This window comes from Urocampus carinirostris, chromosome 11, assembly GCF_059441175.1.
Source record: "Urocampus carinirostris isolate Australia breed hairy pipefish chromosome 11, RoL_Ucar_1.0, whole genome shotgun sequence".
Lineage (NCBI taxonomy): Eukaryota > Metazoa > Chordata > Actinopteri > Syngnathiformes > Syngnathidae > Urocampus > Urocampus carinirostris.
The window spans coordinates 32552621-32575886 of NC_142359.1; the positions used below are offsets into that span (position 1 = coordinate 32552621).

Here is a 23266-nt window from a genome sequence, read left to right on the forward strand (position 1 = left end):
GCATTCGAATTCCGAGACTCTGTTGGAGACAGAATTTTTTTTCACCGGGCCTAATGATTGCTTGAACTTCTACTAAATTCTGAAATCAAAAGCTGGGAGAATTGAGCATATTTCTTTTGGAATCCTAAAAACTACATTCAGTTCTCTGAGAATTTATCCTGGTTCTTTCAGAGCTTTGTCCTAGTCCTATTCGTCTCCACAAGGTGGTTTTTATTCAAGGTAGGGGCTTGAGGTGTAGCTGGATGTCTAGCTCCCAACCAATCAGAATCAGGCCCAGTTTTATAGTTTATGCATTATGGAACACAAAAAAAAGATGTTTGATCTGCATTAAATTTTAGAAACCGAAATGGAAAATTATTAAAAGGTTTAGAGTACAGTAGCATTCCAAGTGACCTGCAAGGAGGGGAGGCAAGTTAGGATGTGCAATGCCTGTCAGTAATGAAATATAAAATTAAAAATGTATTGCTGTATTTATTCGAGCATAACTCACACTTTTTTTACCACCAAAAAACAACATTTGGGTGTACAGTATGTTATAAATGTAGGCTGGACTGACGGGTGCTAAAGCAATGGTTCTCACCCTAGTTAAAGCTATCAAACTTTACCAGTTTTACTTTAAGGTAAAAAAGAATATGATTTCTTTGTTTTAAATTAGAGACACATCAATTTTCTCCCAGATCTGAGATTACTTGAGTTTATCTTAGCCCCTTACTTATGCTCTCTATTCTGTCGTGAATGGTTTTATTTAAAAGGGAAATTTGGTATAATTCAACTTTGGCCGCTCTTCTGAGTATCAGTTTCACCTTTAACACAGCTGCCTTTACAAATGTTTCACCAACAGTGTGTTGCTTGCCCTGCTGTTCAACTGTTTATGATGCTGTAAGGATGGGTCTGTTAATAGTTACCAATCCAAAACCAGGAAGGCAGGCCTTATCATTGAATCAGGGTCTTCACTTTTAGTTCAGCAAGCAGTCTGTTCTATTCTATTCCCCTTCTCAATGCAGGTTCTCAATGTGGTTCTTTAGTTATGCCAATGTGAGGCTAGAGTTGCTCAACTTACCATTGCAAACCATGCAAATACTCTCATCTTGTTCTGTGATACATGAGAACGCATTTCATACATTTGACGTGTTTTTTGGTGAATAAGTCTCACCAACCCAAAAATGAATGATTAAGAAGGGAATACATATTTAAGTCGTGCCTTGAGTACAAGTTCCTTTTTGGGGGGAAATTTAGCCTCAACATTTGTCACTAACAATGCCTAGTTTGAGCTGAGAAAAAGCTAAAACAATTTTAGTGATGGTTTATACTGTATAACTTTTTTCATGGACAAATTCAAGCACTTTTGAAGGACTTTCAAATGCATATTTTCAATTTCTCCAATGTCCTTAACAAAATAAATTTGGTGTGAATTATTTGCAGAACCACAAATATGAGTGCGATCTACGTATGAGATTTTCATTCTTGGGTGCATATCTATCAAGAATTTCGATTTTTAGATCTTGAGTAAATCTCAAGTATATTTGTAGATCTGAACAATATTTGTATAAATATTTTTAAGACAAATCTCTCCCCATATAGGTGTTGGGTAAAAATGAATATGCAATAAGCACCTTACATTTTTAGGTGCAAGAAGGTCTTCACATTGGAATTTAACACTGAAAAACATGACTTACTTAATAATTTTTTTTGCATAGCCCATTGTTAATGTCCATAATTGATATGTAATTCTTGCACTTATACACATTTAATCGTACCCTGTTTTGCTATAGCATGCGCCAGTCATGATGGATGTGACATTGCACTTTGTAATGTACTACTCTCTGGTCTCCTGAGGTCCAGCTCCAAGAGCCTGCAGCTGTTACAAAATGCTGCAGCAAGGCTTTAAACTAAGACAAGAAAGTTTGATCATATTACCCCGATTTTAGTTAAAGTGCGTTGGCTCCCTGTTAGCTTAATATGTGATTTTAAGGTTCTGTTGGTAGTATAAAAAACATGCATGGACCTATTCCCTCATATCCGTTCGATTTAATTTCGCCCTAATTTCCTGTCCAGAGCGTTCGCTATGAAAATGCTGGCCTGCTAGTGATCCCAAGAGCCAAGAGATCCGCCAGTTCGAGAGCGTTCTCTATTCGGGCCCAGGTGCTGTAAAATGCCTTCTGAGATTCGATTTGCAACCTCAGAGGAACTGTTTGAATCTTAAAACACACTTCTATTCTCTAGCTTATGAATGACCTATGTTGACAATGTCTGTGTATTGTTTGTTGATGCTATATTCATAGCCTGGTTCTCCTTTTTATCTTATTTTTTATTTAGTGTTATACTTTAATTGTTCTATATCTTATTTGTATTGTTTGTTAATGCAACATCTATTGCATCCTGGTCATCCTGAAAGGGGGATTACCTTATGTGCGGTCCCTTCTCAAGGTTTCTTCATTTTCTCGTAATAATAGTCTCTAGTTTGCAATAGTCTGTGAGCCCTTTGAGACTACAGATAAACATGACTTGACAAGTATTTTCAAGGATTTCAAGCACTTGCATAAACCATTTATGAAGATTTATAATCAAAAATTAGGGGTGTGCATTGTACACGTGTGCGCTTTGCACTTGAATCAATTTTTATTAAGCCTTAATATTTGGATTACCAAGGTATTAATGTAATTTATAATGTCAGAGTATGAAAATGCTGATCAAATCCGAGGACAAGCTGTTTTTCATCAACTAAGGTTGCGTTATTTATCACACTTTTCCTCGCATCTAGTCTTTAAAACCCTGTGTAAAATACACTGATCAATCTGTAGTTGCATCTTTTTCAATTTTCACCTGTAATTCCATATTGCAACAGCTGAAAAAGTCACCTGACCAATGGAAGGCTTCATAACAGAAGGCTCTCCAAGGTAAGAAAAGGAATTAAATAGCGAGAAGGCCGCGGCACAGTCGCTCACGTTTCAGCGACCATTGTTCCTACTAATGTATTTTTAATTTCCCATGAAGTGACTGGAGTCCTCAAGTGACCACTACTCCGTAATTGGCTGCTTGCGCCAATATCGCTCAGCATAACAAGGGCCAGGAATTTTCCACACATGTGCCACGGACTTCATCATTTAGCGTAAAAATACACGTTTAAAATCGAATTAAGTGTCCTGTTTTTTATGTGTCCTGTGCTTCGATTCGCACTACTGAGAAAGGAAAAAAAATACAAGCGTGTAATCATATGGAGCAGTCTTTTCCACCAGTGTGACAGCTTATGTGACACATGAAATTTCCCAATTTTATCTTTGCAAAAAACGCACCATTGTTCAGTCTTTGTTTTCTTCCGGTGATCAGCTGTTACTGATATATTTATCCATATCAGTAGGTGGAAGCAGATTACATTTTTGTTTTTAATATTTAATGATCTGGTCATGAGGTAATAAATATATATTTAATAACTTATTTTGTGGGCGGCCGGTGGTTAGCGCGCAGCCCCATGGTGCAGAAGTCCATGGTTCAATTCCAGCTGCCGCAGCATCCCCATGTGGAGTTTGCGAGTTCTCCCCGTATCTGCGTGGGTTGCCTCAGGCACTCTGGTTTCCTCCCGGTTTACAAAAACATCCTTGTCAGGTTAATAGCCAGTCCAAATTGTCCCTTAACCACTGAGGTTGTAGGGGCACCATTTCCTATTGTGTCTCTTGGGGAAGTACAGCCTGGTGGCACCCATATATAATATATATATATATATATATATATATATATATATATATATATATATATATAATCGTATATATATTTCAGTATATAGTAACAACATAGTATTAACACAATAACAGTTTTGGTACTTAATCTCGAACTGGGAGCTTTTCATAGTAATCAAAAACTAAGCAGTAGCTTCAAAGATAGATAGATAGATAGATACTTTATTCATCCCCTTAGGGAAAGTCAGACTTCCAGCAGTCTCCCTTGTTGTTTATTAAGAGATTAACATGATGCCCTCGGGGTGCTTGTTGGAGTTTAGCGGAGTGGATGATGTCACACGCTAGACCAGAAGTTTGACATCCCTGCGGCAGATGGAAATCTTTGTGCCCAGGGATACACCACCTCGTGTTAACAAGTCCACCTCCTCTCCGCTTCCCGCAGGCTTTCGTGTCTCTGTCTAACGGCACTGAAGCCGGTTAGCTCCGGATAGCTCCGGTCCGGGTAGCTCCGGGTGGCTACACGATAGTGTACGGGATGCTAAACGTGAGCAACATTTCCGTAAAACACAGCAACTGCACTCCCTGTGCGCTTTGATGTTTTTCACCAGCACAGCAGGTTCGTCTGTCTTATTTGGTATAGAGTTCACATTTACCATGATTACGGACGGTAACGAAGACTTATAATGCCGCTAGCCGCCTAGCTAGCTCCGGCTCTCCATCCACAATAGGGCCCCTCGTCACGCCCGCACGAGAATTCGTCAAAGCAAGGAGTTGATTCCTCGAATAAACGCCTTTTTGTGCGTTAAAACCCATGTCCATAGGATAGAAAATAATCCCAAGTGTAGTTGTCAAACGGGACGAAAAACACCGAAGATAGAATTAAACAATAAAACAATAAATCACAAAGAGTGCGAGATAACAGGGGAGCTGCTGGAAAGGCTGCCGCTCGGCAGCGGCGCCACACTACTAAATATTAGTGCTACTTTACAATTATGAAATGTTTTAAATACTCAGAGGTTGAAAATGACAAATTCAAGCACCGAAAATGGTACCAGTACTTAAAGTTTGATGCAGACCTGCAGAGTCCAGGTACCCGTTGAAACTAATCCAAGGGAAAAAAATGTTTCTAAAGGTAAGGGTTGGAAAAATATATATCCACTATTATCCGCCGCGACAACAGGTCTCACTCACCTTTACCCCACTTCCCGTCAGCCCGCGTTTGCCCCGCCCCTCTTTTTTAATTCGCAAAACATATCAGAATAAGTGTCTCAAATAAATACATTACAAAAATATACAGGTGCAAATACATATTATACATGGGTTACACATATTTACAAAGAAAGACGGTACACCGAGAGAGTTTTCAAAGCTTTAATAATAATAATATATCTTTCACCCGGGCAGTTAATGGTAGCAACACGCTAGCAACAGAGTAAACGGGACTGTTAAAAAAACATACCGTACTTGTAAAAATCACGGTAAACAGTCCTCATCTTCCTCCTTACAACTGAAGCCATCAAAGTCGTCTTCCTCAGTGTCGGAAAGAAACAGTGTCACATAGACGTCGTCCCACGCTCCCGCAGCCTCACTCGCGCGGTCACTGTCGCTGGTGTGCCCTCCTCTCCATCACGGCTTTTCGGAACCCGTTGGTGATGGTGGATTTTTTGATGCTGCCCCACGCTGTCAGGATCCACTGGCAGACTTGAGAAAAAGTAGCCTTTCGCATGCGGCCAGTTTTAGTGAAAGATTTCTCGCCGCTAGTCAAGCCAAGAAGTTGCAGTCTTCCTTGGCGCATATATTCCACCGGTCTAAATCTTACCTTTGGTACTCGAGCGCCGCTGGCGGCCGTTAGAAAAATTACATAAATTGCCCGCATCACTGAATAAGCCGCAGGGTTGAAAGTTTGGGGAAAAAGTAGCGGCTTATAGTCCGGAATTTACGGTATTTATTTTACTTAACAACGGCCTCACCTAGAAGAAGCTGAGATATTTGTCCACCATCTTGCTGCTAAGTGTACTCCCAAAAATGCAAAAACCTCACAAAAGGCTGGGCATGAAATCAGAAAAGAAACAGTGTGGTTTGATCACTCTGAGTCTCCGTGGTTAGGATTCTTCTTCGTGCTTTTTAAGCACTCGTTTTCGGTTTAAGGACTAAATAAGTCATTTAGTGATCAAATAATACACTTTGTCCCTTTAAACCTACAAAAAGAAAAAACTAGTGCAAGGATTTTTTCTAAATCATTTTGAACGTATGATGAAATTTTTTAATGCATAAAAGTGTGCCTCGGAAAAAAAAAAAAAAGGTCGGGAAACACGGATATAGAGGATTTATTTACAATTTTCTATTTACACATTTCTTGATTTCAAAAGTTTCTGTACATGTATTTTCTCACCCTTTAGGAATCAGTACACTTCTTTATACATTTTCAAAACGTTTTTTTACCCCCCACTACAGTCTCGATTTTTTGTTCATTTCATGTTTCCGCGTAAGGAGGCGAAGGAGGGCAAAACCACCATGGGGAAACGTTGCCCCGGGGGGAGGTTCTTCTTCTTCAAAGATGGTTTGAAGTTTGAGTGTGTTGAGGGTAGAAGCCAGAAAGGACGTGTGCTTTTTCATCACTGTAGGGGGGTGATGCTGTGAGAGCACACAGGCATTAACTTATCTCAACCTATCTTAAATAATGTCAGAAAGTGCAATGACCTGTGTTGTATTTAAGACGGGGTTGGGGGTTGATCACCAATTGTGTGAAATAAGGCAACAAAAGACTGCATAAGCACTGCCCACATAATTTGTAAAACATACTAGTTGATCTGTAATTTGGGGGTTAGGCACAGGCTATTTATGTAAACATAAAAATAGATTAATGACATGTGAAAAACATCCTTCCATCCATTCATTGTTTCCTCATTACAAAATAAAATTGTTTACAAGAAAAACATTTTAGGGAGCAAAAATATTCAGATTTTGTCATTGGGGAGGGGAAAATGTCTAAGTTTATCTCCCCATGAAGACATGTTTATTAAAAATAGTGACTTCTGTGTCTTAAGGTTCCGACATCCATTATTTCTTGAGCTTCAATAATGAAGACATTACCATTAACTTATTCGCTGCAATAGACAGCAAAAGATGACAGATTTATCAAACACTCATTTCCATTGACCACAATTGCCGTCAAACAGCCATCTTCAATTTAAGAAGGTTGACAGTGAATAAGTAAACGGATGATAAAGAATTTCCCACGGTTATGTTCTATAAGGACTGTTTCGTCTTAGTTGATCTACCCATGAATAAAGCATAAATACAACATGTTTTTATGTCACATAGCATCTTAAGGTCTCCACATTTTGTAATTCAATAATAATGATGTCACCATTAACTCATTTGCTGCCATTGACAGCAACAGAAATCAGAAACTTATTAGACATTCCGTGCCATAGAAAGCGATCGTCGTCAAACATCCAGTCAACAATTTAATTTAATATCCTAAGGTCACGTTCTTTAAGCCCCATTTTTTCTAAGGATTTGACCCGAAAAAGGTCAAATTTTGTCGTAGGAGGGTCAAACAATGTCAGAGTTTATCTGCAGATAAAAAAAAAATCTAGATTTTTTTTATGTGACATAGCATCTGAAGGTTCCCGCATCACATTATTTATTAAGATTAATAGAATAAGAAGTCACATCTAACTCATTCGCTGCCATTAGCAGTAATAGACGTCAAAGATATAGCAAACACTCAGTGCCATTGACGATGATTGCATCTCCCTTTTAAGAAGGCTGGTAGCGAATACGTTAATAGGTGATGAAGAATCTCCCACCTGGGGAGAAGAGGTTCAATTCTTTCAGACCCATTTTGTCTTCAGTTGATCTGACCAAAAATGTTTAGATTTTGCTGTAGGAGGGGAAAACGTGTTAATAAAAAAAAAAGTTTCCATGGTCACAGTTGAGTGCTACTTTCACTCAGTTTTGTCAAATCTCCTCGAGGGCAAAGTTGTTTTTCCACCAAAAAAGTCTTTGGTAGGCAACGACCATTTCATCATCTCTTGTAGTGGTTGGGTGCGTCGGCAAAGGCGAACTTTAACCGGTAAGCCTCGGCCAACAGAACGCTGACTTCTTCGTTGCCCCAGTGCATTGTGGGAAGGTTCTGCAGGAGAATCATCAGGCCCTGAGTTGACACAAGGGAACAATTGGATAACGTTAAAGAAAACATGCACAACTCGTAAATGATGAACCACAGTGTTGCCTTTACATAGAAAGATGCATGACATGAACTATTAAAAAATAACATGTTTCTATATGAATGTGAAGTTAATTGAAAATAACTTTTGGATTTGTCATTATTTAAATAATCAAAAACACCATGGTTCGATTTGTGCTATGTATCTCTGTCAGAAGGAATATTGGTCAGTCAGCTAAAGCGTGCACTCACTGTTGCATGCTGCAATCCCGCTTAAATTCCAGTGTTTTATGACAGTTCTAAGACTTAAAAATAGTATAAAAATAAGATTATATTACATCTTTTAATTAAATTAATCTTTATTAGCCTATGTCATATCATCTGATAAAGAAATTGATAATCTGATTCAGCAGTACTAATTATCCATCCATTGTTGCTTGTATGTTGTTCTATACTTGCAAAGAGGCCATTTGCTTGTAGCGGAGTTTGTCCCGCCCATCTGCACTGGGATCAGACGGCTGGGTAAATGTGACATTGAAGAATATCGCATTTTCTCTCAAACTGAACATTTTTAAATTCTTGGCTACCAGAAAAAAAAGTATAGCGCCCAGCATTCTGCGCAGAAAACCTGCCCAGCGTAAAAACATGACCTGCCATTGCACACAATTAGAAAAATGCTATGAGAGCAGGAAAACACTTAGGTGGAACCAGGCCCAAAATTGCGTGTTACAACAACCACCTGTAAATCCTCAAGGAAGAACCGGCATCCAGTCATAGCAGCAATCACAAAATCCGCCATAATGATATTTAATACTGAAATTAAACATTCTGGAAGGTGTGCAGTCTGTTACATTTGGGTTAAAACAAAAAAACATTTGATGAAAACAGTAAAGAATTGCGGTGGCAGTGTGATGGTCTGGGGCTGCTTTGCTGCCTCAGGCCCATGACAAATTGCAGTAGTTGATGGATAAATGAATTTTGGGGTTTAGCAGAAGATCCTGAAGGAGAACGTCTGGCCATCATTTTGTGTCATCAAACTCTTGGATCATGCAGCAGAAAAATAATCGGAAGCACACCAGCAAGTACATCTCTGAATGTCTCAAAAGAAATAACAAAATAAAGGTTCTAGATGTTGTGAGATGCTGCGGTGAGACCTTACACAAGCATTTGATGCTTGAAAACCCTCCAATATAGCATATTTGTCACAATTTTTCAAAGGAGAGTGGGCCAAAATCAAACTACACCAATTAACATAAATTTTGGTTTCTCGTAATACTACCAAAGGTGGCCCAACTCGCTATTAGGTTCAGGGGGCAATTGCTTTTTCACATAGGGGCAGATCATATTTTATTTTCCTTGTGCCTTAACAAATGGAAACAACATTTCAAAACTGCATTTTGCGTTTCCTCTGGTTGTGTCTGTGATATTAAAAGTGGTTTGATGATCTGCAACCTTTGTGAGTGATACCTTTGAGAGTGATACATATGCAAAAATCGCAGAAATCAGGAAGTGGGGCAAATACTTTTTCGCGACAGCGTAAATCTAAATCCTTGATTTTCCTCTAAAAATGCACCAGATCAATGTGTTTGAATTTAGAATGTACACAATCTTTTTTGGGGGGAGGGACATGCCACCGGACGACACTAGACTGTTCACTTACTAGGGTCTCACAATATTCCATGGAAAACACCGAACCACAAAATCGAAAAGCTAATCCGTCATTCTAATTATCTGTCCTTGGACTCATAAATGCTAATCCCGAGTATGAATACCGAATGAGCCTTTAAATGTTTCACATTGATTGCGACAAATGTAACGCAATCAGCAATATAATCCCCCAGGAGAACATTAGGGCCCCTGAAAAAATGATTTTCAAATTAATTTTGTTTGCAAAAACAGATTGAATGTGTACATATCATAAAAACAAAACCCTCATTATTTTTGCAGCAACTTATAATAGCTAAAAAAATGGCGGAAACATTATCTCCCCAGAGGCGTTAATTAAGTCATTTTTCATTCAGAGCCACAAAGTACTTGCAGAATATGAGCCATTATTTGGTGTTTACTTTTCTCTTTTCGCAAATGGAAGGATTTTTTTTCAAAGGTGATGCTGGGAACAAAAGCAAATGTCGGGGTACATTGCTTGTAGTTTAAGACAACAGCAGCGATTTGGAGGCCAGAGAAATTAATAGCGCTAATTTCCACGCTCATTTGAACGTGTGCTACAACCCACTTTTTACTTATTTTTGGGGGGCCCTGGAAAAAAGGGAGATGATACATCTTTTAAAGCAGGGGCCTCACGCCTGGGGGGATTGCAGCCCTCAGGATATTAGTTTGAGGCCCCCACCTTCAAGTTAAAAGGACAGTGTGTATTATTTGCCCACTGGATGTGACTATATTCTGCCGTGCAATCAAAAACCAGTGCTACAAATCAAAAGTAAGAAAACAAACTACAGAGACGCAAAGTGACTCTTTTTTAAATTGAATTTATTGTTATGTTGATTAACCTGAATTTCATTAAAAGGAGACTTTTTATTTTACGACTACTAGAAGTTACTGTATTCTGTAAGTATTTGAAAATGAGTGGTACACATCACAAGTGAAAATACAAACTATGGAGACTCAAAGTGATCATAAAAACTTTTTAAATTGCATTTCTTGCTTTGATTACTTACATGAATGCGATTAAAGGGACAGTGTGTATTATATGACAACAAGAGGTATCTGTATTCTGTCGTGCAGGAGAAAACGAGTGCTAAACATTTTAAGTAAGAATACAAACTATAGTAATTATTACCATAAATGCCATTAAATGGAGAGTGTATATCTTTTTAAACCACTGTAGGTTGTGTAACCGAAAACCAGTGATTAAAAATCACAAGTAAGAATACAACCTGTTGAGACGCAAAGTAAGTAAGTAAAGTTCTTGTTATGATTATCATGTTTGTCACCCCTCAACATTAAGGGCCCGTCAGACAGTTGACAAACAAATACATGTCTATACAATGTCGTCTGTCACAGAAATAAGTCATGCTCATCACGATCAGTCTGAAACAAGATACCCGTAAACATATAAAGCCTTAATATCGCACTTAAAAGTCCTCACGGAAGTCAGCGGATGAGTTGATATTTTGCAAAAATTGAGTCATTCCATCCAAGACTGTCTGGTGAATCCAACCGTGTAAAATATTTACTCCAAAACACACGATAATGCCGACAGATAAAAAAAAATCGCCTAAAAGCATATCTGCTTTGTTGGACGTTTCAGGTAAATTTAATTAAAAAAAAGATAAAGAAAAAAACAATCAGGCAGGAAAAAAAACCTTCTCGTTCTGTTTGTTCCAACTCAGATTACTTAATGTGGGTAGCACTTGCAGTGGTTATTACACTTTGGGACAAAAAGTCTGAATCTTACCTTTCAAAAGCGATCAAAACTATCCATATTCTCCAAATGGTTCAAGAACAGTATTCACTTAAGGTATGTCTTTGAATGGGATTTTAGGCAAATTTCAAGGGGTTTCAAGGTCAATGGGACAGTGTGTGTTATTTGACAACGGAGTTGCTGTATCGAGGAAAAGGGGTGCCACAAATCACAAGAAAGAAAAAAACGTAAAAAAATATATTTAAAAATGGAAAAAAAAACATTTTCCAATTCTGACTTTTTTTATTTCTTAGTATTTTTTTTTTATGGTATAATTCAACCATTTTTTAAGTCAAGTTTATTCGTATGACTATAGCCCTCAAAGGGCTGGACAGACTACAGACAATTATTACACATCTCCTGATGTAAAACCTACATGAGGGGCGAGGAAAAATTCAAAACCTCAGCAGGAGGAATTCAAGAAACCTTGAGAAGGGGCCTCACGTGAGGTATTCCTCCTCAGGATGACCTCACTGCAATGGATGTTGCATGGGCATTAAGAGACAATACAAAGACATCATAAACATAAGCACTTTCAAAGCCAATTTTCCAATTTCTCCAGTGCCTGGAATCTTAGGGTTTTAAAACCTTTTATATATATATATATATATATATATATATATATATATATATATATAGTTCATTTATAACAATGAACTAGTTTAGGAAACTGCCGAAGATTCGTAGCATGGTAATCCCTCGCTGTATTGCGGTTTACTCTAGGTGGTTTCGCTACTTCACTGATCTTCATCCTGCTTTGTGTTCTGCATTCTGACTGGCTTAACAGTTGCCTCGCCCCTTTTCTGCCTGTGCATCAATAGCAACTTAGTCTACTTTACTTCAATTTTGATTTTCTCTAAAAGCTATTTTATGTCAACAAAACGCTCTGGACAGACCAAAGCAAAAAAGTCAGAAGAAGACGTTTTCTATCGCTGACAAAGTGGGACTACTCGAAATACTAGATAAAATAATTTTGATGCCGAATTTTTGTTTTTCCCGTAACGTTCGCATGATGGTAACAAAATATAATCTGAAGTAAGGATAGTGTCCTGAAATAATTTTACACTTGAGCAGTACAGTTAGCAGCAAAATAATTTATGACGGTACAAGTTACTTTAGAAAAAAAGTTTGTCAAGTACAGTACTTCTATTTGTTGAACAAACAGGGCTACTGTAAAATCGTAATCTGATACAATTACTAGTTACCTGTTGACAAATGCAATCAGTAACGTAAACATCATACCAAAATACTGCATTAATGTAACTTGATTACTTTTGATTACATTCGTGTTACTCCAATACTCTGATAAAAGATGAAATAAACATAATATAAATAGAATTACTAAATTTTGTTTAAGAATACCAGTTGCCCAGTACAGTATAGTACATTTATTTGTTGTGTGGAATGTACCATTCAAGTTAATATTCCTACGCCCCATTTTTGTTTCCCAATAATATCCACATGATTGCTACTAAATATCCAAAGTAAACAAGTTGTGTCGTAACATAGTTTACCCCATCTTCAGGAGTTCAATGTAACAGCAAAATTATTTTTAAATTATACTTTGACAGAACAGAAGTAATTTGTCAGAAAATAAGATACAAACATAGGGTTTTGTTCTTGAGTTCCAATGTATGTGATATTATAAACAAATAAATGTTGCTACTTTGAATATTTTGATGACCCTTGCAAAAAAAAAAAAAAAAAAAAAAAAAACTGGGATTACTGAACTGACTGCTACTCCATAGGCCAAATTTAGTCAAACGATATTTCAGTTTCACTGTTTTTTTTTTTTTTTTTTTAAAGGGAGAGATCTATTTTTTTGACCACTAGTTGCCACTGTATTGTTTAGAGCAACCGAAAGCGAATGCATAAAATCAAAAGGAAGAATACAAATTATGGAGACCCAGTGACCGAAATGCATTTTTCTTCAGATTTTTTTACCCACTCTTTTGAGGTTTTCAGGTACCCGTAGCGGTTACGTTATGTAAAATAAATGTGAATTTCTTACCTACGAGTATTTAAAAGAATGCTTGTTTATGTAATAGTTCAAATGCTTTTGCATATTATCCAAATAAATATATTTATCAAATACGGGTCAGGTGTATTGACATTTCGTTCTGTGTGCATGGTTACAAAGAATGACAATAAAGTAAATTCGAGATTCGACTAGGAGGTGATAAAAAATACAAAATGTCCCTTGAAACACCGTGGCACTTCATATTAGCTCTCCAAGTTGTCAGTGATATTGAAAAAAAAAAAAGGTTTTACAGTCCAAGTGACGGCAGATAAAAGAAAAAAAAAAGAAAACACGACAGCCTTTCCCCAACTAATTATGTTGCCATTCAATTTTTTAATAATTAGGTAATAACAAACCCCAGGCCTTTCAACCTTTCAGTGTAAAAACAAATAAAAACAATGACAATGACAAACTCATTAAACAGACAAACGCTGATAGATTTACACGAACATCAGAGTACAGTGTGAAAAAATAAGAAAATCTAAAAACAATCTTTGGCAGCTGCCATTTTGCTACTCGCTGTCGACTGAAAATTACATCATAACTGCTCTGCAGCCAATCTCAGCTCTCTTATTTTGTACTCGGGAAAAAAAAATCATAATCAACTAGCCAGCTAGCAACAATTGAACAGAACTAAGCTAGGCTTAACGACAACCAACAAGCCCATTTTGCAGATGTTTCCTCCACCACTAGGGGCACTCTTACTCATTGGAATCAAAAAGATGAATAGGGCTTTTATCTATAAGAATGAACTTTTAATTATTTTTAAATTAACATAAAGAACATCCTATAATGCAAGGATGGCAGCCATTTTGCCACAAAGTCTCAACTGAAAATGACATCACGACTGCTCTGTGCTCCAGCCAATCAAAGCTAACTTTATTATTACCACCTTGAATTTACAGTTACACCTGGTTAACCCACTCTTTTTAACTTCTGATGTTCAATCTCTGTGAAATGTGTCTCTTGTAATGAAGCCACTTATCTTTGCAATGTTTTGAGTTGATTCAATATCTTCTTTCTCTTAATGGGGTGGTTCAGCCCATAATACTGTACATTATATGAAACAAGATTTAGATTGCTCATGTTTTAAATTGGGACCCGCTGATTTTCGAAGCACACAAAAATACCACATTAAGAACTAACACTTCCATTGAAAAAAACAAACAAACTAACAAAAACACATAAAACCCCACCAAAAAGAAAAAAAAACTAACCAAAAAAACAAACACACGTCTTCCAAGAGTCCCATCGGAGAATCGTGGCTACCCTCCTTACTTATTTGCGTATGCTGAAAAAAAAAAATCATAATGAACCACACGATTAGCAACAGACACAGCAGTCGACCACAACAAAGGTAGGCTAGGCTAACCAACAACCGACGAGGCTTTTGCATAACACATGGGTTTTTCTTCCACCACTAGCGGCACTGTAAGTCTTTTAACCAAAAAGACAAATGCTATTATTTCTTTAACAGATAGAACTGTTATATATTTTAGAATTTACACAAAGACGTTTGTTGGATGCAAGGTTTGATTAGATGATTATATCAATGTATGTATTTTCTATTGAATCGGTTCTGTTTTAATCAGGCAAAAATGCTGCTTAATTAAAAGCATTTTATGTGACACTTATTGTCATTGTGACATGTGAAATGCACAACGAGATTAGCATTCATCTCTGATACCGTGACTAAAGATAGAGTCATAATGAGATACAAAACAAAAAATTTAAAAAAAATCCTTTGTGTATGTCATTTACATCACTGGTGGTTCAATTCCCGTAACAACCTTTTTTGTTTCTTGATAATATGGCAAAACTTATAGTTCTTTTAGAAAAAAAAATGCTTGTCATACTCAAATTATTACGGTAGCTTCAAAAATATTACTCATTGCTACTTTAAAGGGATGTTTCGTATCATTTAACACGTCTTAGTGGTAAAAAAAAAAAAAAAGAAAACTCATTAAAAATAAAACAATTTTGATTTAAATAATAAGGAAAAAAAACGACATGAACTATCATGTAAAAGTGCATTTTTAATTATTAGTAAGTTGAGAAATTAGCATTTATTTAACATAAAATGAATCTCACCTAGAGGAAACTGACATAATTTTCCATCATCTTGCTGCTATGGGTAACCGCCAATAGCAGGAAAACCTTGTGAAATGCTGGGTAAAAATAAATTGAAGAAAACGTTGCGCTTTGGTCACTAAGTCTTTGTAGTTTGTATTCTTCCTTGTGCTTTTTAGCACTTTCTTTTGGTTGCATTACACATGACAGTGAATGGTCAAATCATACATACTGGGCCCCTTTAAATGGATCAGGAACAGACGATATTCAGGTGTGGCTTGTAGTGTGGCTTGTAGTGCAATAATAAACTCGCTGTAGTAAACAAAACAAAAATATAAGGATTTGTTTTTGTATTCTTCGTTGTGGTTTTGAGCACATGCTTTCGGCTGCATTACAGAACACAGCGACATTTGTTTGTCAAATCGTACACACTGGCCCCTTTAAAATGGATGGGTGTAGCTAATATTTAGTTGTGTTATTTTTGGGTTCTAGTCCAAAACATGATAACCAAAAAAGAGTTTCCATATAAAATTGCCTACCTAGCATGGATTTATGGTAGTAAACAAACAAAACAAAAAGTTGCGATTCGTTCTTGCATTTTTCCTTGTGCTTTTTGGCACCTGTTTTCAGTTGCATTACACCAAGGGTCACGAACGTTCTTCAAGCTGAAAGCTACTTTTTATTAATAATTAGCACAAAAAGCACCCAGTTTGGCATGACTTTCTAAAATAGCTAGATGGCTTGCTAAATAGCTAAGTTTTATATATATATATATATATATATATATATATATATATGGGCAGCACGGCGGCGTGTGGAGTTTGTATGTTCTCCCCCTGCTTGCGTGGGTTTCCTCTGGGCACTCTGGTTTCCTCCCACGTTCCAAAAACATGCATTTCAGGTGAATTGGCCGGTCCAAATTGTCCCTAGGTGTGAATGAGCGAATGAGTTGTCTGTCCCTGTGTGCCCTGCGATTGGCTGGCAACCAGTTGAGGGTGTCCCCTGCCCACTGCCCAGAGATGGCTGGGATGGGCTCCAGTTTTTTTGTTTGGATGTGTGGATCAGGTGTTTGCAGTACGACAGGTGAGTGAAAAATATTTTGCAAAAGGTAAGGATGTTTTTATGGCTTTCATGGACTTGGAGATAGGGTTAAGTACGCTCAGTCAACCAATAAAAAAATAATTTTACAAGAAAATGACAATAACAAAGCACTCGCGAGGGATTTTCCGCGGGTACCTTAACCGTCCTTAGGGGGCACCACGTAGCAGACCCCTGCAATACACAATACAGCGACATCTAATAGCCAAATCATAAACACTGGCCCCTTCGAATAGAATGGGTGCAACTTATATGTGGTTTCTATTCCAAAAATGCTAACCAACCACAAGTTTCAATGAAAAAACAGCTACCTAGTGTTGATTTACGCTAGTAAACGAGCGTAACATTTTGTTCTTGCAAAGAAAAGTTGACCTTCTGCCACCCCCAGTCCCCTTTTGACAGACTCCCATTGAAGTGTCTTTGGGGGGGAAGAAAAAACTCGTGATCAGCTTGCACAGAGTGTTTTCTCATCTGTATTCCGCGGAGCGTCACTTTCTGCTTGCTGCTCTCGCCACTCGCAACCCGAGCGCGGGAGCGAGTGTTTATGCTAATCTGCCATTCCTCACATGAGCGCTACACTGTGGCAAATAATGCATAACGTTTAGGCTTTAAAATGAAAAACCGTTTGGGTCTTCGGCGTCGTGCTGCGCGATCAAATGAGGGGAATGGAGAGTCGGGAAGCATGTATGGCTCATGTTGTGTTTAATGTTTAAATATGATACGTCTTTGCCTTGCGGTGCTGGAAGCCTGAGGCTAGACAGCGTGTATTGGCCTCCCCCAGAGTTCTTAGGAAGTCGAAAAAAACGAGCTTGCGTTATCAGTTGATGGTCAGGTATTTAGATTCAATTTATAAAATGCTCTCGATCGCTCTCAGAACCAAATATTAGTGCTTTAGTTTTGTCAATTTTGATGTTTATAGTCTAATTCTAAAATGTATATACTGTAATCCCGTCTTTGCTCAAAGCACAACATGTTAAAACATATTTTACGATTCATCATCCCCGATCACATATTACCATAGTTTCTCAGAGTGCTGGCAGGGCGGTTCTTATTTTGTCGTTAATGAATTTTCGCCTAAAATGAAATGCACTCGTACAACAGCCGCAAACCATTATTTAAAATTTCATATTGCTGTGTGTAGGCACTGGCAGAAGTCACTTTTATGTGCCATTCTGGCCCAACCTAAAATTAAATGCACAGTTGTGGCAGCAATCTGTTATCCCCAGTCGACTAAAGTTTCAAGCGGGACACGGCAAATTTGTGTTGTGCATTGTTTTTCATTCTTTCCGTTAAAAAAGAACAGGACCCGCGGACCTGAGATCAATTTTCCCTAGTCGACTACTGCTGGGAGCATTTTTGTTCGTTTTGGGCCCCTGAAGCATGCCATTGTGATCAACCTAAACCTAAAATGAACTTTAGGCCTCCATCTATTATCTCCAGCAAATACTGCTGAGAGCAGGGGCTTAGAGAAGGTTAAGGTTAGATTTGGGTATGTGTGGCAGTGTTTTTATTCCAATCTTTCTGCCTAAAATGAAAAGTACGTGTGCGACTGCATTTCGTTATCCCCAGTTACCTAATGCTGTGAATGGGGAGCGGCAGGGCGAATGTCAAACTGAGGAACAATGAATCATGTTCGCCTCGGTCTTACCAAATTTATTGTTAATACCACGATAAACCATATTCCATATGGAATCTTTCCACAAAAAATTAGATAAGGAATTTTCTTATACGAGAGAATTTTATGATCGGACACTTTGACTTAAAATAGGAACAATTCCATTTCCATTTGTGTGTAAATTGTCAATCTAATTACTATACGATAGCCTTCAATGTTAAACCCAGCAAATTAATTCCCATATTTGGAAAGGGGAAAAAAGGCCGTGCAGCCATGGAAGGCGCTAACCTGCCTTTTGGGGGTATTAGGGGTTCAGTGTCTTACCCAAGGACACCGACATGTAACACGGACGAGCCGGGATCCGAACTGCGATCTCTTGATCCCAAGACGAGCGCTCTACCTCCTGAGCCACTGCCGCCCCTAGCAACAGTTATAACACGAATGAATGCGTTATCTCATATTGAAGCTCTAATTTCATGCACCTTATATTAGTACTGCTTAGTAGTACTGCTTCTTATATATGAAAAACAGCCACAAAAGACTATCTGGGGGGATGCTTTCCAGGTGTGCCGTAAATCCTCCTAAAATCAGCCGGACATGTGGCATGTGCTAAATAAATCTACGAGCTTCTCTAATTGCAATGCTAGAGAAGTAGGCCCTACCGCCATCTAATCAAGTTCTGCTTTGTGTATGCAAGCTAAGGCATCTAACGGTGACTGAGGGGCTTCATTAAGGCCGTATTTTACCTCGTTTGCCATCTGCCGGCTATCTCTCCCGCGAGGCTAACGGCTACGAGGGCATACTTTCTCGGCTTGACGGGTCAGTACAAGGCCCGGAAAAAAGGTGGTTTCACACAGTATTAAAATCGAACAAATATGTTGCGATCAAAGTCCTTTGATCTATCAGGAGTTTCCCTAGTGTGTACTTAATTAAAGGTCTACTACTATTCTTGAATGCATGTATAAAGTAAGAAATTATACGAAGATACAGCTTCCTGCAGCCTTTTAGGAATTAAAATTCATTCTTCCTACAGCCCCAACACATTGATCGGCCATGGCTGTACACACTGTGTTATTTAAAAAAAACTGTAAATAGCTCTCCATCTTCTTCAATTGGCAAGTCTTAAAGTGCTTAATGGCTATTGATACTTTGTGGAAAGCACATTGTCAATGGAGTCGGTGCTTGAGGCACTGAATTGAAGAAACCGTTGCATTTACTTTTATGTTTTTGCGTCACAATCCGATTCTATGCTCATAGTATTTTATCACACTGCAGCCCTACATTTATTGTTAATAAAATACAAAAACCTTCTTTAGACTGCTAAAAGTCTTGATTTGGTACACAATTCTTTCGTTTATTTTACTAGATCGTTTTCCTCTTCTTAAGATATGAAACACTGATTATTTTTTTAACTGAGCAAAACTTTCTTCCAATAAAAAAAAAATCTTGGATTTTTTTAAAGTTTCCTTTTTTTCCTCTTTACTTTTTTGCAATATATTAACAGTGTATCTCATTCTTTCCATACACAGAACAATACTTTTCCTAATAAAACTGAGGTAAAGACATTTTTAGAAGTAACGTTTATTCTTTGTAATCATCCAAACACTTAAAATATCACAAAAGATTCTTAATGCCATAACACAACTAAGCGTTTGACTTTTAAATGATTGAACATATAAAACACAATAAAAACACATTTATAAAGAGTGAAAGAAACGAAAAAATGTCATTAGTAAATTAAGTATTGTTGAGTAAGAAGACTCACAATAACGGATCTAGTCCTACCCTTAATGATCATGTACTTATGATAAAACGATTATTCTTTTAAATATCAGCAAATAAAGAGGAAAAAGAGAAACTAAAACATTTATCTGTACTATTTTAATCAATGATTATACTATTTCTATTTACTATTTCTATTATCTATTTATTTCCTTTTGTATTTTCAACAATTATCATACGTGAAATACCCTACAATAAATTGAAAGTAAAGAACAAAAACATTTGCAAATTTATTTTTGTTTATTAAACTGATAATTTGGTAAGATTTCTTTTAAATTTTAATTGAAATTTGCAAATTTACGTATTTATTTATTTTCATTTAGTTTCTTTTTCTTTTTTTCCACAATTTTAGATGATGGAAAACTTACAATAAACTAAAATCAAATAACCGGGCCAGATCAGTAAAAGAATGTCAACTCCAAATGCTTTGTTTTTCAATATTGGTCTTTATCATTCAGCCTACATTAGTAACCCACCCCATATTTTATAATCAAGGACGATATGGATCTTTTAAAAAAACGTTGATTCAGAAAAAATGGCATTGCATGTGGTATCTTATCTTATCTTAACTGTTTGTTTTAAAAGTTGAGTGAAAGCAATTTTACACCTGAAGCAACTCACAATGCTCTACAAACTCAACACTGCCCTTTAGAGCTGGAGAGAACATTTGGTTTGCATTTATTAAAAGAAAAATCATAACTTTTGATAGAGAAACTACTTAGAGATGTGCTTATACTCAGAAATCTATGGCTGGCTGAATTAAATCATCCAATGGGCCAGATCCGGCCTGCGTGCCTTATGTCTGATATATTTATTTTGTTTTTTATTTATACCTATTAGCATATTTTCTTTAGATAATGTTTCTATTTTTTATAGGACACATCACTTACTCCACGGGCCGCCAAATGCACTTAAAAGATAAGACAACGCTATGTGAAGTTACGGTATGAGTGCTCAAAGCATTTCAAGGTGCTTCACTGTCGTTTCCGTGACGTAGTCAAAGAGCCAGCGGGGAACTCTTTGGATAAATCTGTGGTGGCACCATGACAAATGTGTCGCGCAAAAAGAAAAGAGCAAGAGGCACACATTCAAGAGACACACACTAAGAATGTTTTCTCTGACATGCATCATTTCACCTCCGACCTTATCTACATGACTCGCACGCGGCAGTCACCTGCATGCGCACTCAGCAGGTAGCCCCGAGTGGTAATGGTGTTTTGCGGCGTCATGAGGTGTAATGGGCACAGACGCGGCTCTGTCAGGGCCATTAGCTTTCTGTAGCTCGTATAATTACACTAAATGGGCCCTCTGGCAAACAGTGGGCGCTAAAAGAGTAGTCAGGCATGCGGCATGCACGGAAAGGGGCCGGCATAAAAATGGCTGAGCCAAGTCACCAAAAAGGCAGGTGGGTGAAAGCCCGACTGGATGTGTCATTCCGATAGCTAATGAGGCATTTCCATGCTCGTTTGGGAGAAATATCTTGTCCTTGATTTTTGTAACTGTTTTGGAAATAGAAATCACAATTATCCCAAGCATTTTGTGGAAGGATTAGGTAAGAATTGTTTTTTTTAGGCTGGAACAAAACATTTTGAACCGTATGTGTGTGTGTGTTATTTTCCTGTATTTTCTGCATTATAAAGCGCACTGGAACATAAGGCGGACCATTCAAAAATAAGTCTTCTGTGATGTTTTTTCATACATAAGACGCACTAGATTATAAGACACAAAACCTACAGTAAGGGCTAGAGTTGCACAGAAAATTAAAAAGTACTGTATTTGCATTAATTGATCAGTTGGAATATAGCACTTATCACAATTGAATAACATTGAATGCAATGGGAATTGAACAGGCACCACAGCAGAGAATACAATACGCCAGATATTTTTCACTAAACCATTGGTTTTTAACTTGTCTGACTTGAGGACCCACAATTCCACCCTAAAGAAAAGTTGCGACCCAAAATCAAGAAGAAAAGAATCCACTTATCTAATGTATCAAGCAAAAGGACTGGACTGTTCACTCTGCTAGCCTCTGGGAAGAGGTACTGCAGTGTGCGGTGCAGGACCACCAGGCTCCGCAATAGTCTAGTCCCCCTGGCCATTAGACTGTTAAATGGTCAATCTAACATATAGTTAACTTAAATCTAAACGGCTGCTAATCTGACTTTTTGCACTACTGGCAGTTTTTTTTTTTATAGCTTGCCACTCCTTGCACATTGCTCTCTGCACTATTGTAATTACAGCGTTATTGTTACAGTGTTAATGTTACTGTGTACCTGACTTGTTAACCTGACTGCCCATTTTGCACATCTGGTTAGCTACTCTTCTTGCACTATCGGCACTATGGTAAAATACTATACGTAGGCAAAATACAATACAACATTATTTATATCTGTACATTCAAGGAAACTGTGGGGGTCAGATGCATCGACATTTCGTTCTGTATACACGTGTACTAGAATGACAAAGTAGATCTGAATCTGAATCTGAATCTGAATCTGACTGTGCCCTTTAGAGCAGATATGGTAGAATACATTCACCTCTCATTCCCAAAGAAAAATGAGCAGCAAAACCTAACAACTCAAGTACCATATAAAGTTGCATACAAGCCTCCCTGGCATTTATGCTACTCCCTGAAATTGCTTTAAAATAGAAACATACTCTAAGAAGTTTGTACCAAAAAACTTTGTGTACTTCAACAACAATAATTACTTAATTGTGGAGATAAAGATCAATAGACTGGTAAAAAGAACCTAGCTGTATAATGTTTTTATTTTATTCAATTAACTGTACCTTAAAGCCAGTCTTCAATACCATATTTTCCTATTTCGCAATTAATTCCTTCATTGACTTGATCGTTGTTGTCACCATTTTTTACTTTTCCATCCTCGTATCATTAACTTTCTTGGGACCCATTATTATGGGCAGAAAAAGGAATTAAAACTGACAAAATCACAATAAAATAAGATGTGGTCCCTCTTAAACACATTTGAGATGGCACTGATTGACTTAACAGAAGAGATGGAGCAGCGCATTTTCACCAGCTACTGTGAAATTGACCCTCAATTTTTTTTTCTTCTTGGGTGCGGCCATTCCTGTAACAGCCGGTTTAATTTGGAGTTTTTTGGCTGCGCCTTATAGTCCAGATTATAAAGTAAATGTTTTTTTCAGTTCAAAAGATGAGGGATCAATGGATGGTTGGTTGATTAGTTGGTTGGATCCCTTAACCACTAGGGTGGTAGGGGTTCCATCTCCTGTAGAGTGTTCTGGGCAAGTACAGAGTGGTGGCACCCATCCCTCTCCACCTTTCACCCTGTCTTAAACCAGGGACATTTCGCGTAATAGGCGAATGTGCTAACCACTGCACTAAGGAAACATTCAAGGGATAGTACCGAATCAAAAATGTTAACAG

The 23266-nt window shown here is 37.6% G+C and overlaps 1 protein-coding gene across 3 annotated transcripts in view; it reads right to left on the reverse strand.

Moving 5' to 3' along the window:
- Nucleotides 1–5985: 5985 nt before the first annotated feature.
- The window catches only part of tbc1d22a (TBC1 domain family, member 22a), a 146535-nt gene continuing 129254 nt past the window's right edge, over nt 5986–23266 (reverse strand). For all 3 annotated transcript variants that reach the window (XM_088348194.1, XM_088348195.1, XM_088348193.1), the window contains one exon: nt 5986–7836. In XM_088348194.1, coding sequence (XP_088204320.1) covers nt 7708–7836 — 129 coding nt within the window. In that variant the 3' untranslated portion in view covers nt 5986–7707. The remainder of the gene's footprint in view (nt 7837–23266) is intronic.